The 18,875-nt window shown below is 40.6% G+C and overlaps 2 protein-coding genes across 12 annotated transcripts in view; both read right to left on the bottom strand.

Moving 5' to 3' along the window:
* Positions 1–5,108, bottom strand: part of RBL2 (RB transcriptional corepressor like 2) — a 58,358-nt gene extending 53,250 nt beyond the window's left edge. Inside the window, exons 1-2 of one of the 2 annotated variants that reach the window (XM_028501831.2) lie at positions 4,693–5,108; positions 2,356–2,486 (exon numbers count right to left, since the gene is read on the bottom strand). In XM_028501831.2, coding sequence (XP_028357632.1) covers positions 2,356–2,486; positions 4,693–4,929 — 368 coding nt within the window. In that variant the 5' untranslated portion in view covers positions 4,930–5,108. The remainder of the gene's footprint in view (positions 1–2,355; positions 2,487–4,692) is intronic. The other variant, XM_036011817.1, reaches the window with a different exon arrangement.
* Positions 5,109–8,041: 2,933 nt separating this feature from the next.
* CHD9 (chromodomain helicase DNA binding protein 9) overlaps positions 8,042–18,875 on the bottom strand; it is a 113,266-nt gene continuing 102,432 nt past the window's right edge. For 9 of the 10 annotated variants that reach the window (XM_036011811.1, XM_036011813.1, XM_028501724.2 and 6 more), the window contains 3 exons: positions 18,074–18,202; positions 15,272–15,376; positions 9,998–13,500 (listed from right to left, as the gene is read on the bottom strand). In XM_036011811.1, the coding sequence (XP_035867704.1) occupies positions 12,625–13,500; positions 15,272–15,376; positions 18,074–18,202 (1,110 nt within the window). In that variant the 3' untranslated portion in view covers positions 9,998–12,624. Of the gene's footprint in view, positions 9,535–9,997; positions 13,501–15,271; positions 15,377–18,073; positions 18,203–18,875 lie in introns of those variants that run through there. The other variant, XM_036011814.1, reaches the window with a different exon arrangement.

Below are 18,875 nucleotides of genomic sequence, written 5' to 3'. Positions count from 1 at the left end.
AAAAGTAAATAAAAGTTAACTCATTAAATATTTCAGATAGTGCTATAACATCAAAACTCATGCCTCTAGCCCTGGCTGGCGGATGGAGCGCGGGCTGGGAACCAAAGTGTCCCAGGTTCGATTCCCAGTCAGGGCACATACCTGGGTTGCAGGCCATGACCCCCAGCAACCCCACATTGATCTCTCTCTCTCTCTCTCTCTCTCTCTCTCTCTCCCTTCCCTCTCAAAAAATTAAAAACAAAACAAAAACTCATGCCTCTGAATGGCTTAATCTCCTACAGGTTGATTTCTCTGCTTTCCTAATCAATTTTTTTCTCAAATTACTTTTTAAATTATAAATTTTAAGCCCTGGCTGGTGTAGCTCAGTGGACTGAGCTCGGGCTGCGAACCAAAGTGTCGCAGGTTCGATTCCCAGTCAGGGTGCATGCCTGGGTTGCAGGCCATGACCCCCAGCAACTGCACATTGATGTTTCTCTCTCTCTCTCTTCTTCTTTCTCCCTCCCTTCCCTCTCTGGGAATAAATAAATAAAATCTTTAAAAAATTACAAATTTAAAAAATAATTAACCAGAGTAACACAACCAATGTTCATGTATTCAATTGCCAGATTTAACAAATACTAACAGAGTGAATAAATTTTGCCACACCTGCGCTGGGTTCTACAAAACAGCCCGAGTTTCCATTTGTACTCCTCCCTCCTCCACCTCACCCCCCACTCTTCTTCCCCAGAGATAAACACTGTTCTAAAGTTGGTCTGAATGTTTCCCATCAGTGCTTTTGTACTTACTAGCAGCAGCGCTACTATGCGGATATATTTGTATCCATAACAGTACCCAGAATCTTTTGCATGTGTGGTTACAATTTTGTATAAATAGTATCCTACTTCAAGTAGCATTTTGCAACTTGCTTTTTTGTCAGTAATGTTGCTGAGATTAATGTTGATACTTGTAGATGTCAGTTGTTCATTCTAATTGCAAAAAATATTCCTTTATATGAACCATTTTTCGCATTCATTCCCCAATTAATTGAAATTGAGTTTTCTAATTTTTTATTATAACTAAAAATGCTGTAACGAATACATTCCTGAATATGTAAGAGTTTCTTTACCAACTACCCCAAAAAGTAGGATTGCCGAGTCAGAGAAATGTGCATTTTCACCTTTACTAGGTAACTACCAAATTTCCACGGAAGCGGTTGTGTCGATTATACTCTCAGCAGTGCGTACTAGTAATACAGAGTTTCTATTTCCCTACGGAACGACCAACATGGGTATTATCAGACTTCAAATTTCCCCAGTCTAATGAGAATGAAATGTTATCCTGTCTTTACTTTGAACTTCCTTGATTAGTAGTGAGACTGAACATCTTGTCTATGTCTATTGGCTGAGTTTTGTCCTTTGTGAAAACATATTTACCAATTTTTTTTAGTAGCCGCTTGTCAATTAACCATTTGTTACTGGTTCTTTGGATACTAATCTTTCCTCAGTGATATGCACTGCAACTGTCTTCTGCCAATCTGCTCTTTGTCTCTAATCCATGTAGTCCACTATGGCCAAAACGTCAATAATCCGAACCCATAGGTAAAAATTTAAAGGTGAAACTGAATTTCTCAAAGGGGAAATAAACTGAAGCCCAAGACTGTATTACTTGCATTTAATGTTAGATGAGTTTCATTAACCATAATTTATAATGATGACTTTGTCCTTTGACCTTTGTTTCTCAAGCTCCTTGTCACGTAACTGGATTCATCTGCCTCCACTTTCTTCTTCGTAACGATTACAACCTGGCACCTCATTTAAGGCCACTTCTCCAGCTTCCAGCCCGGTGTTCAACTCTGTAAGCACTGCCGCTTGTTCTCAGGCCTAAACATAACTCAGGATGAGGCTCCACATCGATAAATACACTACAGCTAAACTCTTACATTTCTTGTTAGCTATTTTAATAGTGACTTTTAAAACCATTAGGTTCATAAATGATGACAAATGGTATTTAGTCTCCAAAGTGCCAAGCATCTTTTTTGCCATCAATCTTTAATAAGCTACAGAGAAAATTCACCCAAAAGGCACAAATAAATGTAATCAATTGAGTAACACAACAGATAGAAAAAGCAATTTCTGCCTTTTCTTTGAAGCATTATTTGACCGTTTTTATAACTGAGTATGATAGTGTCGCTCACCCCCCAAGTACGATGGATACTACTTAGACGTGGTAAAGGGAAACCGTGACCTGGGTCCGACATTCAGCACTCCATAGGTACACATGCGCAGAAGATGATCAAGAAAATTCTCACAACCACTATGATATGGTGTGTGAGCTTTTACATTAGTCACACTGTGTTTCACACACTAACATAGTTACCTCTGCTCTGAACAGCGCAGGAGTCGAGTTAAAGATACATAGTTTCCTTCAACTGTCCCTTTGCTTACAGTTGGCACGGATTTTCTGCAAGCCACATACAAGGCACACGCTAACCAATGAAGATCATTTCCCTATAAAAGAAAATTGACATGTAGTTAATGGGCTATACATTTCAATATAAAAAGTTCTTATGTTGAAACTGTTAGTGATATTTGTAAGTTTGTGGGGAATTGCATTTCCAGTGATGGCCCCATTGCTCATGCTGTTATGATGGCATTCTTCACTGGAGACAGGAATCTGAGTTCCCTCGCTTTGAACTAGGTTCACCAACAACACAGATGAAAGCAATATTTGCAATCACTATACACAATACAGGCTCCACCTGGCTCCATCGGGGCTGAGGCCTTGGGAGACCCAGGAGCAGAACACCTGGGGCAAATTACTCAGGAGCCACGGACACTCCGTTTTCTTATCTGAGGGTGGGAAGAATTACAAGTATGAGGCACAGAAAACACAAGAAATTTTTATCCAAAGATAAAATTCTGTTACCAGTATTCTGTATCAAATGTCACATTCCTACACAGCATACGTGACTACAAGCGCCACAGGGTGGGGTGGGGGGGGTAAGTTTTGTTCACTGGTCTATTCCCAGCACCTACAACAGGGCCTAGCAAGGAACAGTGATAAAAAAATATGTGATACATGAATAAACACTCGCCCATTTATTGGGTAAACCGAGCTAAGAATCTGAGCCCAAAGTCATAAGAAAATTAAGTAATCAAACACATTTCGCGAAATACTTGACTAACCATTTATTATTTCTCACTTGCTTGTAATACACCACTGGACTTCACAACTTAACCTCTATGGGCTGAGACACCTCGACTGCAGGCTGCTTTCTGTGTCATTTATGGGATTATCTGAGGGCGACCCGGGGGCGCATCGGGAGGCACTGAACGCCCACCAGCAGCCCACCAGCAGAGGGTCTTCGCTCTGTGCCAGACCCCAGGCACCACTGGGGAACGGGCGGGAGCATGGCCTGTTCGGCCGGACCACCTAAGCATAGGAAAGAGCTTTGGGGGCTCCAGCGACGTCCTCCCGGGTGCGCCCTGTGCCAGCCACATGTTACCGCCTCACATGACCTTCAGGACAGCTCCGGGACCTAGTATCTCAAGTTGACACATCACAACATTGAGCTTTGCGGTGGTTAAGTAAACTGTCTAAAGCCACCGGAGTACTAGCTTTCCTTTTTTTCTTATGCATGTAACAATGGGGAGTGGGCTGAATTAAAATCCGACGAATGGAAGAATAACTAAAAAAAATACCCTTAGTGGCTCAGGGGCAAACAGACCCTCAGGTAAAATACCTTTGCTAGGCCTCCCCATCAGGAGCCTACTTGCCCAGCTCTTCCCCACAACCTGCAAAACCACTTCAGAGAGTCACGTGGCTTCCTGTTTAAAGGCTCGCCGCGGCCAGCGGCACAGCTGATAAACAACCCCGACTTCCGCGTGGCTTCCCATTGGCCGGCTCGGGGGCGGGGCCTGCGAGAGCGCACCCTCACTGGCTGGAAGCGGCGTTCCTCCGCTCCGCAGGCCCTGCCCGGAGGCTGGGACACAACAGGCCTAGATCATCACCGAGACTCGCAAGTCCTGAGCAGCGCCTGCGGCTACCAAAAGGTGGTCAAGGTCGTCCACTGCCCCCCCCACCCCACCCCCCCCGCCTAGTGACAAAGGGGGTCCGGTGTTCATGCCCAGGTGGGCGGAACACCCACCCCACGCGCCCTGGAAAACACTCCCCTAGTACACACCGACACAAGCGCAGCCCGAAACCGATCGCGTTTATTCGAACAGAGGCGATGCCTGCATACGGGCGGTCCGGCGCGGCAGGCAAGCAACTGGACACGGAGACCACCAGAGCCCTGAAATCGGGTTCCGCTCCCGAGCAAGTCCCTCCCCGTCTCCGTGCGGTGTCGACCACGGCACCTGTTCGTGCTGCCAACCAGGTGGTCGTAAACGACTAATCACGACCCCAGCACAACGTCAGCCTGGCAGGGCTGCCTCAGGGCAACAGGTGTTCCCCATTCGGACCCCCCCAAGGGAACAGCGGGAGTGCGAGAGGCGCCTCCAGGGCCGCTAAGAGCTTTTCGGAAGCCGGGAGTCCAGGACTGGGGTGCGCAGAGCGGATTCCTTCCCACCCCGGGGCCCGTGGGAGAGTCCGTGCGCGGCGCCCGGTCCGGGGCCAGCAGGAGCCCCGTTCCCACGGCGGGCGCGACCGCTCGGCCCGCAAAGACCCTCGCCTCCCGCCTCCCCAGTCCCCCCCAACTCCCCGCAGGCGCACCTCCAGCGTGTAGCTCTCGCTCATGCTCCGGTAGCTGTCCCAGGCCTCCGCCCGAGCTGTCTCGTCCATGTTGAGACGGCAGCACAGCTCTTCGAACCGCTGCAGGGTCTGAGGGGTGGGCGACAGGGCCCGCGGCGCGGCGACCCCCGCCTCTCCCTCTTCTTCCTCCTCCTCGGAGCTGGCTACAGCCGGGGGGTGTGGTGGGGGTGGCGGCGACTCGTCGCCTGCGGATGCCATATCGCACTCTCGGACGAACGATCCTCAGGTGAACAGAACAGCTAAGCACCTAGCCATTCAAACTGCGAAGCGCCCGCCCGTCGGCCGCTTATAAGACAACTGCGCCGCGCTGACGGCGCGTGACCTCACGTAGGCACCCGTACTTCGGAGCACGGCCTGCCGGGAAATGTAGTCCGGTCCAGAGGCCCAAGAGGGTCCAATTTTTTTTTTTTTTTTTTGGTTGGTTCGTGCAGTCTTACCTGGGCTGAAATAAAAAGCGGCTTCTGTATAAGTACCTCCCCAACGTGAGATCATTCCACGGGGCTCTATTCATAAGAAAATATTGACGTGGGGCTGTTTAATATCCAAGCTGTTAGCAGAGACTCATCATCCATCACCTTGGTGTTCTTAAGGAATAAGAATAGGAAGGGACTGTCTACCGAAGTTCATTTTTGGCCGTTCTCCTAATTTCTAGTTTTTAAAATAAAGCATTTATGTCGCAGGTTCGATTCCCAGTCAGGGCACATGCCTGGGTTGCAGGCCATGACCCCCAGCAACCGCACATTTATGTTTCTCTTTATCTCCCTCCCTTCCCTCTCTAAAAATAAATAACATCTTTAAAAAATAAATAAATAAAATAAAGCATTTAAATAAACATTGGGTTTTTTTAAAGCTGTAATTCCCTCTCCCCACCCCCACCCCAAGGCCAAGAGTGTGTTCACTGTGACTTATTTGCACTATCCTCAGTCACCCAATTAACTTTACTGCTTTATTTTTACTTTGCCTTCTCTTTTCCTGTAGGTACGCTTATACCAGTTTATTCCCAGTCCTCTTTGGTTAACAAATGGGTATAGTGTGCAGCATTTTCATGCTCAAGGAGCGGGAAGGCAATGTACACTTGAGGAGGAGACATTCTGGGACGAAAGCCAGTTTCGGGAAACTGGAGCAGGAGGAGCCGGGAGAGAGGTGAGGGCGCCTGCAGGCAGAGAGGAGGACGAGGGGAAACGAAACCCTGTGCCTGAGTCCTGCAGTGGAATTGTCAGTCGAGTTGGGTTTGATTTTTCTGGGCTGACACGAGGTGATCCAGGGCAAGCACAGAGGTCGAGTTCAACTGCCTTGTTAGTATTTGTGAGTGTATAAGAAAGTCCAGTGCTTTCCTTACATTTAGATGGAGGATAATACATTTTAGGATAATGATAATACTTATGTTAAACACCATCAACACTTTCCTAGGTGAAAAACTTAATTTGTTTAGAGGTAAAATTCTCTTTACCAATTTTAGTAACACTTAATGTAATTGAAGTAAAATTTATGGTAATAAACCGAAATGCTTTGCTTGTCAATACCAATATTTTCAAAGCCAATAGACTCTAAATGTCTTGGTAGTTTGATACTGTTTTCCATTTTAAAAGTACATTTACAGAACTTTATTAGAATTTTTATATCATTCCTATTTCTCCTTCTTGTATCCCACTACACAATTTTGTCTTGTTCTGTGCTTTGAAAGTCTGTTCTTGATCTTTTGTATTTCCTGTCATCAAAAATGTATGTACAAATTAATTTTTCAGTATCCTTCTGTTTATTCTTTTATGTCAGATTCATTGAGGAGTACTTTGCATGCAGTGAAACTTCCTTTGAAGTGTACAGTTGTGTGAATTTTGACAAATACAGTCATGTCCACCACAGCCAAAACAAAGAACATTTCCATCCCCCAAAGTTCCCTAAGTGCCCCTTGGTAGTGAGCCCCTCCTCACACAGCCCCAGGCAACCACTGACGTTTTCTGTTCCCAAGGTTTCCCTATCTTCCAAATGTAAAACCCATTATGTAACCTGTGACTGGGCTTCTCCAGGTTGTTGCATGTGTAGGCCGTCTGTCCCTTGTTGTTGCTAAGTCCTATCAATTACTGGAATGTCCTGATGTTTATTTATCCATTCCCCAGTGGAAAACAGCCAGGTTGTTTCTAGTTTTTTGGTGATTATGAGAAAAGCTACTAACAACATTCCTGTGTATATTTTTGCATGACAGAAGTCTCCACACAATCCAGCATTTCTCCTCCTGGGAGTTTATCCGGAGGAAACAAAACCACCCCTGGGTTCACGGCACCATCATTTACAGTAGCAAAGAGATGTCAAGCCAAGTCCATTGATGGATGGATGGATGGATAAAGAAAACAAATATATACACACAATGGAATGTAATTTAGCCATAGAAATGGAAATCCTGCCATTTGTGACCTTGAATGCATTATATATATGTGAAATAATTCAAACAGAGAAAAACCATTATTGTACGATCTCACACGTGGAATCTAAAACAAACAAACAAACAAAAAACCCCCCAAAACTCATAGGTACAGAGAACAGACGGGGGAGTTGGGGGGTGAGGAGTGAGTGGGTGGGGGGCAAAACGGGTGAGGGTGGTCCAGTGGTACAAACTGCCCAAATGATTAACTCCTGGGGATGCAATGTACAGCATGTACAGCATGACTATCAGTCACCATGCTGTACTGGATTGTGTATTTGAAAGTTGCTAAGAGAGTAGACCTTAAAAATTCTCACCACAAGAAAAAGTATTGTAACCGTGTGGTAATGTTGATTGAACTTACTATGGTAATCATCTCTGACAAGGTATACATACATCAAATCATTGTGTTCTGCACCTAAAATTAATACAATGTCAATCATCGCAATGAAAAAAGTCAATATTGATTATTCATAGGTTTGGTTCTTGGGTCCTGATTATTCACTCTCTCATTCATTCATTCATTCATTCAGCCACAGAATGTGCTACGCATCCACCCATTCAAATACTCCACAAAGGTCAGGGCCTGCCGTCTGTCAAGCACTTTGGCAAACACTGAGGATGGAGTAGTGGATGAGCTGAGTACGCTCTCTGCCTTCACAGAGCTTGTGAGCTCATGGGTAAAACACCCAGAACAAGTTATTGTCGAATGTAAATTAAAAAAAAAAAGAAGAAGAAGAAATTCAGGGAGGTGTAGGAGTGCATTGTGAGAGACCGAAAGCCCGTGTGTGTGTGTGTGTGTGTGTGTGTGTGTGTGTGTGTGTAGGGGCTCAATAATTGGGTATTAAATAAATTATACTGTTTACATATTAGAATCAGAAAGTCCTTGAAAATGTTTTGGAAGATCCTTTAATGACATGGAAAGATAATCATGATATAGTAAATGAAAAAAAAAAGGTTACAAAATGGTATGTACAGTATAACTCCATTCTTATTAAAATAATATATAATATGTATCTGCAAAGAAAAATGACCCGACAGTTTACAATGATCTGAGTGTACAGCATTATGGGGGATGTGGTTTACTTTGTGCTTTCCCTACTTCCCTCCCCCTCCCCCAGATTTCCCATAATATGCATGTCTTATTTTTTATTAAGAAAAAGAATTTAAAAATTCATCAAGATGTTATTTTGCCTATGAATTTGGCAAATGTTATTTCAAAGGACAATACACAGTATTGGTAAGGATTTGGGGTAAATGAACATTCACAAAATGTACCCTGCTAACAGTAATATAAATTGCTACTTAATGGCATCATTATAAATTTGGCAGCACAAATCAAAAACCTTAAAAAACTGAGGAAGTATTTTCACTCCTAGGGATAAAGAAAAATCATTAGGGATAGATGCAAAAAAATGCATATATAAACCCAAATGTCTATCTTTACTTGGTTAAATAAATTACATCAGTATGAGCCAATAGTAAATCATCAGGATGAAAAATCACATTGCAGGATACTTATTGACATAGGTCAGTACGTCAAGGGCAGAAGAGTAAATATTAAGCCCCATATAATACTGACTTCATAGGAAAATGTGTTAGTTTCCTAGGGCTACCATAACAAATCACCACAAATAGGGTGGCTTAAAACAGAAATTTATTCTCTCACAGTTCTGAAGGCTAGGAGTCCGAAATCAGTGTGTTGGCAAGGGTGGCTCCTTCCGGAGGCTCTGAATGAGAACCCGTTGCACGCCTCTCGTCCGGCTGGCGGTGGCTGGCAACCCTTGGCGGTCTCCTCGGCTCATCGCCGCATCACTCCGGGCTCGGCCTGCAGTCTGGACGCACTCCTCCCTGTGTGTCCTCTCCTCTTCTCAAGATACCTGCCACTGGATTTAGGGCCCACCCTAATCTAGTGTGACAGAATTGTAACTAGTTACATCTGTCAAGACTGGTTTCAAATAAGGTCACATTCTGAGGTTCCCCGTTGACACAAACTTTTGTAGGACACTCGTCAACCCACCACATGTATATAACATACATATAAAAAAGATGGGACATCTCTACGGACAGTATTTTCATCTCACGGTGGGTTCGTGAATGATTTAAATACTTTCGTGTTTTCTGCACTTAAAAATAAATAGCTTATGTACTGGAGTTACATTTACATAGGAATTAAGTTCTAGATTTCTTGTAGAAGGTGAAGATTACCTGTAGTCAAATATCACTCTTTTCCCTCCTACAGCTCACAAAATACAGAACACATAAGCTTATAGTGTATCTTCTCCCAAAAACATCCACCATGGGCAGTTCTTCCTCCAGCATCAGGGTAGATTACTGGTCTTCTGCGTGAGCACTAGATGAAGTAGTTGGCTTGTGTTTACATGCTATATTGTACGAAAAAAGAAAAAGAGTTTTTCTAAGCATAAAAGTATAGTTGAATGTGTTCAAGTTAAATGAGTGCATAATGAGACTCCAGTTTTACTTTGGTAATTAGAGGAAAAACAAACTTTTCATGCTTATAAGAAACACTATCGACAATGGCAATGACTTGAGAAGCTCATAAGACCACGTGAAAAAATAATGACTGATTTCTATATCAACCCCTCTAAGAGGTTAGGTTATCTCTGAGTCTTTCTGGATTATTTTTAAGCTTCAGAGAAGAACACTTAAGGAAATAGTAATATTGTGAATATAATTATTGCCAAATTCTATCTCTTAAAAATTCCTACCAAGTATACTTTCCATTTAAAGATTTAGGACTGCAGTTTCTTTCATAACTTTCAAGATAAATTAGCTATGTAAAAACTCAATTAAAATAAGAAGTATTGTCATGTACAGAGGCTGACATCATGGGTAGTCAAAGAATATGTTTAATAAAAAATAATTAAACTTCCATTTGCTCTATAGAACATCATAGAAAGTAATTTAATAAATTACAAATGACTTTTTAAGACGTTTGCTCAACTACAGAAAACAAATTCAGACTACACAAAACACAACTGGTAAATATTGCAAATGTCCAAAAGGAAAATTGGACTAGGACTTGCATCATGAAACCTGAAACAAGGGCTATAAACACAAGGCAATAACAGCTAGAATTCTTTCAGTAACTACCAACACATACTTGGATCTCCTTTCAACGGCAACTTTAGTATTGTGTAATTCTACTGATTCTTTTTCCTTATAACCCTTAACTGTATACAACCATATTGGCATTTTTTAACCTGATATCTGGATAACTTTCCCCTAATCAATAATAAATGGAAGTATCTTGAAACCCAAGAGGATGTTTAAAGTTATTATTTGCCTTAACACTTTTAAAACTGCAATTGCCTTTTTACATAGAAAGAGAATCACTAAGATGATGTTAACCAAATTCATTTGAGTATTTAGGAAAATACTTTATCTCATAAATTTGATATAAATTAGATTTTAGTGACAAAATCTTGGGCTTTTTTTTCTTTTCTTTTTTTTTTAATTGGGGAAAGAAAGGAATAAAGATCATGTGGGTAGAAGCAGAGCGAGGGAAGAAAAATAGGAATGGTGCTGAAACACTCCACCAGCAACCTCAGTTCACTGTGTCTGGAAAACTTTGGCTATCTCATAGGTGTATCTGATTAAACAAAAGTGCAATAAATACTGCAAAGGGAAGAGACTAAATATGTAATACATCATTTTCATGATGAAGGATTACTACCCACTTCTCCTGGATGGGCATTATAGTGACTATTGCTAAGACATTGCATAAAGGACGATCAATTCAAAGTACTATTTTGGAAAAAAACAAAAATCAATACCATCCCAATAGAACTTACATAATTTTGTAAATACATATAACACTGTCTCTCTAATAAGGGGTTGGTTATTTTACATACAGAAACAATTTACTGGTAAATGTCTTATAAAATTCAATATAATTGCTTAATTCATAACAAAGCAACCGAGTTCTATCATCAAAACACACTGAGAGTTATTTTCTTCTGTGGAAGAGAGGTGGAGTACCCTTTTCCCCGCTAAATTTATCCTCTTGCAAATTTTATCACTGATTTATTCAAGTAGCAGAAGAATGTTAACATTTATCTTTTCTTAGGATGTAAATGGTGTTTTACATCCAATTCAGTTCTAATTGTTTTTGTATGTATATGCAGGTGAACCTGGACCTCTACCTTGTCAGAATAATAGCAGCTTTAGAAGGAGAAATTGTATCACAAATCAAAGACCAGAAAATTTTACATGGTAAAGGGCTCTAAGAAACTGATCAGAAGCCTTGGGCTCCATTTTGTGTTTTAGGGGTATAACTCATATAATTTTTCTGAGATTATTCAAAGTGCATTTTCAACATGGGCGACTCAGTATATTTAATATAAACTGAACACCCAACACTGATTCTGGGCAACATTTAGTCTGATTACACCTAGAAGAAACCCAAGATAAATTTAAACTATTTTCATTCTTACTTAACCACTATCATCTGTTCATTTTGGAATATTACCATAATGTGAAACACAAATAGAAATCTACACAAATAAAGCAAACACACAATTTGTTTTACAGAAAGTATGCTTTGTTGAAAGTTCTTTTCAGTGGCATTTCATGAGTTTGCCTTTTCTGAACCCTGGAAACAGACATTACTCATCTGAGACATAGTTATTTCCAATAGGAGGCCAGACTTTGAAAAGTTCAAAACTAAGTATGTCTAGAGGGTGCCAATGTCACATGACACAGGATTATTTTATGACTCGATTTTACTAATATCATAGTTAAGCTTAGCAAAAAGCAAGTCATATTTCTTGCCAGATTAACATGATATAGAGGATGTGTTTAAAAAACCCCTGAAAACAAGTATAGAATTAGAAATGAATGTAAACTTCCTAAACTAACTCAGCTGAGGTAACAGGTAGCCAGTTAAATTGGCTGATTGGGAAATTTATTTCTTCTTTCAAACACACTTGTACCTGAATTGGAAACATCAGCAGTGCATCAAAACACTAGAGCATTTTCATGTAATTAAAGCAATGAATGGTGATGTAGATTCTACAGCTTTCATGACATTCATTAGCTGCCCAAATTATTGCTGAGTTTTGATCTGTAAATTATAGGTGTCAAGGAGGCTGTAAAACTATATTCAAATTAAATCAGTAATATGCATAAAGTATTCTGTGTTCACTGCAAATATATTAAATATACAACTCTTATTGAGCATAATTTTCATAAAATTAACCCCCAACAAAATTATAATGCCTTTTGTTGTAATTTTACACCTTTATGGATCTGATAGTACATACGAGTTCAGAAATTTATGGATCTTAAGAAATATTACATGCAAAACGTCTCTGAAAGGAGTCTGTACTTCTAAACAGGTAACTGAAATGTTCGGTCAGTAAGGTATGGATGCACTCCACACTGGGGTATTTACAATTAATAGTTAAAGAAAAAACCCAAAACCAGTTCGTAATTTAAGCATAGTCTGGGCATCAGTCTTCGTTACTAGAGTCTGAGTCCTCGGATGACGACGCCGCACTGTCAGATGTAGAGGAGGCATCGGCTTTCTCTGAACCCTCGTCTGTGCTGTTTTCATTGAGAGGGCTGGGTTCAGGCCCCCCTTTGTCTTCCTGATCGCTAACTCGGGAATCTTCTTCCTTTACTTCGACAGACTTAGAGGAGCCTAAGTCACTGCTTTTGCTTTTCTGTACGTCAAAAGTATTGGGCTGGGACAGAGCTGGAATATGAAGATTAAGGCCTGGAGTGAGAAGCATCCCTGGATAAAGTATATTAGAGAGTAACAGTGGGTTAAGAGCTAACGAGTTGGCAGCTGCAGCTGTATTTAAAGCAGCAGTAGAGGATGTTGAAGGAGAACTTGACACAGAGTTTTCTCCACCATTCTCTGAATTTTGGCTCTCTGTCCTTTCTTTATTTCCATCTAGCTCCTTAGAGTCATTTCCCTTTTTTTCTTCCGTTCCAGATTCAGTAGGCTTTGTCAGGAGTCCTCCCATGCCCAACAGATTTGGTAATCCAGTCACTCCTGACAGCAGCATGGGGAACATGGTGGCCACGTTTTTAGCTTCTCCTCCAGAAGAAAGGCCAGCAGGCATTCCCATCAACCCTGCGGTTACTTGCAGTGACTGCAAGTTTTGTAGGTTTTGTTGTAAGGCCTGAAGAGTTGTGAGATCCATACCTGGAAGTAATCCATTGGCTAACAAAGGATTGCCTGCGACACTGGGGGCAGTCGCGGCCGCCGCCGCCGTGGCCTTCGCAATCCCGCTTTTAGGCCGCCTCCCCCGCCGGCTTACTTCCTCTCTCACGACGGGACCAGTGAGAATACGTTCATACATACTTTCTGGAAGAAACCCCTGGAAAAAACCATGGATAACAACCATATTAAAATCAGTAGCTATTAACTTGTGATACAAGCAAACTATTAAAATAGGTAATTATTAAAAACTTTGTATGATATAACATAATCAATTATGCAAGAGATACCGGAATTTCATATTATTTTAAGAAATGGCTTGAAATAGCTCTTCCACCTCTCATTTTATCGTAAGAAAGCAAAAAGAAGCTTCTAGCCTTCTTCCATATTGGTAGGCATCCATTTGTAAAATATTTCTAGAAAATTTTTCATGAGGGTTACCCTCACACCCTTACATGTTTTATGTCACCAACTGTTGTAGAAAACTAAAGAAGTGCCCCCCTTCTAATCTGGAAGAACAATAAGGAAAAGGCAGTGGAAGTAAGAAGGTAAGGTTTAAATAAGATGCTTCATATGAATCTTTTGCCTATCACTTTGGGAATAAAGGGTACAGCCAAGCTGAAACAGATACTGCACGGGGAAAATCACTTGGCTCACATCTGCAGCAGCACCTGAAGACTGGCAAGCATCAAGTCCAGGACAATGGAGAACAACCTATGCTACTTGCTTATCGTCCACCCATAATTTTCTCGGACTTAAAACCATTAGAAGTTTTAGGAGTTTAGAACCTCCAGACCAGCCATTGTCCCACAGAAATATATGTCACAGATATAATTTTAAATTTTCTAGTGGCAACATTAAAAGGTAAAACAGAATAGGTGACATTAATTTTAGTAACAGTCTATTTAACATAAGCAAAGTATCATCAGTTCAATATATTATCTGTGAAAATCACTGAGATATTTTATATTCTTTTTCCCAAACGAAGTCTCCCAAATCCAAAGCCAATGTTGTACGCTCACAACACATCTTAATTCAGACTGGCCACATTTCGAGTGCTCAGTAGCCGTGCGGGCCTAGAGGCTACATTTGTGACAGTTCAGCTCTAGACAGTGGCTTCAAGCACTCTCATGCACGTATTCTGAAATTCTGTTTCGAATGGAACAACGTATTTGTCGTCTTTACATAATAAGCTTTAGGATCTGCTGCAGAAAGCAAGACAATAAAAAAAATGCACAAAAAACACCTCATCCATAATCCCACCATCGAGAGATAACCACTACTAATGTCTCAGGATGCGTGCCTCCACTTTTCTTTTGTATATATATGCAAATTCTATAATTCTCCACACCTTCTTTTCTAAAAGGTGTTTTTTAGAAAAGAGCTTTTAGTTTTTTATCCAGTACTTGTCACATAGACACCTATAGAAACAGTGGCTATTCTCACTCAGCATTGGCCACACGGTCAGGCCTCGCTATTCCAAGAGCTTAACTACCACCCTATGTGACGTACTGTGACTTTTCCCGCCCTTGTCATTAGACGGTCTTCTAAGACACAGTTTTCAAAATAGTTACATAGTATTCTAAACATATGGGTAAACCATTAGCATATTTCCAGTTTTTCATTACTATATCATGGCAAATACCCTTTTATGTATTTCTTTCCCCACATCTGTGATCACTTTTTATGGTATTGTTCAAATAGTATCTTAGAAGTTAAAATAAAAACAGACCAGTGTATATTGATATTGCATTCTAACAGAAAAAGCATCTGAGAAATCTGTTAACATGTGCAAAATAAAAATCATGAACTAAAAGGCTCTATTACATGTGCAAATACTATTTAGTTGATCATAAATTCAATCTGAGACATGACTAAGTGGCACCTAATTTTTTACATGATGTCTGAGTTGGTGTTCATGAAATACTCACAGACTGCTTGACAACATCTCCCCACTCAGGAGCGACTCCATACTCTGAGTTTTCTTTCAGGAATCTACACAAATCTTTCAAAGGAGGAGCAAATGCACCTCCAACCTGTAAACAAAAAAGACTGTCAGACACTTAAAAACACTATTAAATACAGAGACATGTCTTGGTTTTATTCAGTTTATACAGAATTTACATCTTTAAAACACGTGTTCTTTGAACCTTTGACAATCTTTATTATATCAAAAAGAACTACCACAACTCTATTAAAATACTATACAGGGGTTGGCAAAAGTATATTTATAGTTGTTCGTATGGAAAATAATACAACAATTAATAAATAATAACACAAGAATGAACTCTGTAATTCATGTACTCACACCTGTAAACCTACCTTTGCCCACCCTTGTAGAAACTTCTGGAAATGGATATTTTTAATGTTTTAAGTCCAGCAACTAGAACAGTAAAATGATCACCATTTACTGTGCACTAACTGTGCTGGGTAGGCAGCATACCTAGTTAAGAGTGAACTGAGGCCAATATATGTGTCTTTCCCGAGCCTCAGTTTTCTCATCTATAAAGCAGGAATCACAACCTTTTATCTTCGTAGAGTCTGATGACAAAATGATGTAATTCAAGTGCCTCAGCAGAGTCTCTAGCACATAATAAATATGTTACTATTATTTTAGATGCCAAGTACTGTGCAAGGGACTTCAAGTGTGCAATTTATTTTAGTTCTCACTACACACTTGAGATAGAATTATTTGTTTTTCGAATGAAGGAATAAAGCCTTGTTGAAGTTTTATGTTGCTTAAAGCTAGTGAGTGTTAGTGTCAGGGTTCACACTCAGGTCTCAAAAACCCATGCTCTCACCCATAATACTGTGCAAGGTGACTCTCCCAAAATATAAAAATAAACATATCCTTTGTGTGTGAAAAGTGATATAACCAACTAATCATAAGTAAATTTGAAAAAATAAAAACTATATATATACTTAGTATAAAATTGAAACAAAATATTTTGCAATTTCAATGATTTAATGTTCCTTTGAGGTCTAGATATTCCTTGAGTAATTTTATCTTCCACATCTCTTTGAATGAATACATACCATATCTTGATAGGATATACAGAGTTTAATATGGTCAGTTAAAATACCTGTAAGTATTCTTCTCTAGTACTTCCTATAGTCATTAGTTTCTGTTCCCATCCCTTTTTAGAACCCCCTTCATTAAGCTCCAATTTAAACGCAGGCCCTCTGGGTAGCTGATGGGGAATTTAGCAGGTAGATTCTTTTCCATGAGTCGTGAAGCCTGTACACTCCAGAGATCCAGGACAATAAAGAACTCTTCAAATTAAGGGAAATGAACAGGCCCCTTCTCAGGTTACCACATTAAAAATAAAATTTAGTGTTTAATATTAAACATGACAAGTAAAAGCACAAAACCGTACCATTTCCTTAAAACTGGCTAAACAAATTTATTCATACCTAGTAATGCTAATTTTCATTATAAATAAGATTTGTAACACAACCTATGCAAGCATGAAATTAACAAAATGCTACTAAAAATGTCACTTTGCTCTTTCCCTAAGGCATCTATGACATCACTTTAAAGTACTAACAAAGCTAAGTTGTCTCTATAAAAGTGAAGAAAAATATAGGATTCATTTTAATGAGTTGGTACATACAATATTAAAACTGTCACTTAAAAAATAGTTTTCTTCCAATTCCAATCTTTCTTCTGAGAAATTAATGGAATTTTATGTATTTTTATACCAGCAGTGAGGTCATTTAACCCAGAGCAAAAGATAACTAGGAAATTAACATGAACTATGTGAGGTAATTTAATTGTGAGTCAAGAACCTCCATGCAAAATTTGCTGTTCTTACTCGGAGGCCAGTTTTTCTTATTTTGTTGCTTGCTCCATCAGGATAAAAATATCAGAGCTATAAACTTAAAAATGTTACCACCGTGTCCTATCACTTACTGGGTGAGGTAAGAGTTGTGCACCAATCCAAACATTAAAACAATGTGGGGAAACAAACATCGAGTCACACTTGGCTCAAAATAGAGTGGGGAAGCCTGTCTAACCATTCAGTCAATACAGCAAGACAAGTACGTTTTAGACTTACAGACTCATTTATAGACTTTATGAAGTCCAGAAGGGGAACTTTATAAAGTACCATTAGTCCACAGGACCTCTGTCTAAGACATGTTATTTCCGTCTACCAGGAGATCACATAATATGCCAGCTTTGACAGAACACGGCACCGGGCAGGCGTCTGATGGAAAAGTGCAGTGACAATATGTCACAGCTAGGACGGGAGTGCTGCCCCTTTTCACCAGGGTCTCTCAACCTGCGCACTGCAGACACTCTGGAATTGTGGTGAGGAGCATTGTCCTATGCACTGTACAAAGTCTGTCGGCATCTTTAAGCCTCTACCAACCAGAGGACAACGGCACCCTGCCCCTGCCCTTTGCCCCTATCGCCTCCGCACCCACCTCCCTGCTCCCAAGGTGTAGCTATCAAAGATGTCTCCACACATCACCCATGGCTCTGAGGACAAAAGTGTCCCTGTTGAGAACCACTGCCTTAGATGTAGTGCTCTTCTGCCCTGCCAGTGCTTAGGCACGGCTACGCCAAACAGACTGCGTGAATTAGACTATGTGAAATTTGAGTCCACGCCTTCTCCTATGGATCTTCTGGGTGTAACCATTTTCAGGCCTGTTAGAAAATACTGCATAATGAACGCTGTTTTAGAGATCTTCTAAATATTGACTCCGTATACAACAACAAGTACAAATACCTTTCTGGCATTTCTTCTGTTAATCAGCTGAACGCGTTCTTCCCCAGTGAGACTATTAACGTCTAGTTTATTGGGGTTCCTGCAGCGATGCCTTTTTTGTTTGGGCCTCCCTTCATGGAGCTGCATTCTCTAAAACAAAGGACACAGAAACAGCCTTCAAGTCTTCACATGGGCACACAGTACAAATGAGCTGATTAAGGTAATTTAGTCCAGGAATAATGAAGGTAAATCACTATATTATATATAACGTTATCTTACACATGGTATCTTCAATGTCATATGAAAGAACCCACCCATTAGTTAACCTTTAAATAGCTTTATATTTAATATAACAAAAATATTAAGTAATTTAAAAATTGTTGCATGAATCCTGCGTAACAATTACTCCGGATAAAAGTAGGCTCCTGCCACGCAGACACTGCTAGGTGCTTCTTTAAACGACCTCAAAGACGACTACGCCCCTACGGTGCGGCTCCAAGAGTCACCAGTGACGCTGGGGCAGCTTCCTCTGAACTGAAGAGGTCTTCACGTCTTCTGATAAACTGCACCTGTAACATCAGGTTTTCCGTGGGCTCTGACACAATTTGTATGTGTGGCTTTCATGTTTTAATTCATCTCACGGACAGGCTTTCTTATCTCTTCTCACAATCTTCACAATACTCAAAGACTTAATTCTTTAAAAAATGTTTCTTATTTATTTTTAGAGAGAGGGGGATGGAGAAAGGAAGAGAGGGAGAGAAACATCAATGTGGGTTGCCTCTCACACGTGCCCTACTGGGGCCCAAAACCCAGGTGTGTCCCC

Source organism: Phyllostomus discolor, chromosome 12 (assembly GCF_004126475.2).
Source record: "Phyllostomus discolor isolate MPI-MPIP mPhyDis1 chromosome 12, mPhyDis1.pri.v3, whole genome shotgun sequence".
Classification (NCBI taxonomy): Eukaryota; Metazoa; Chordata; class Mammalia; order Chiroptera; family Phyllostomidae; genus Phyllostomus; species Phyllostomus discolor.
Note: the sequence above shows the minus strand (reverse complement) of the source record. Positions and strands in the feature narration are given on the sequence as shown.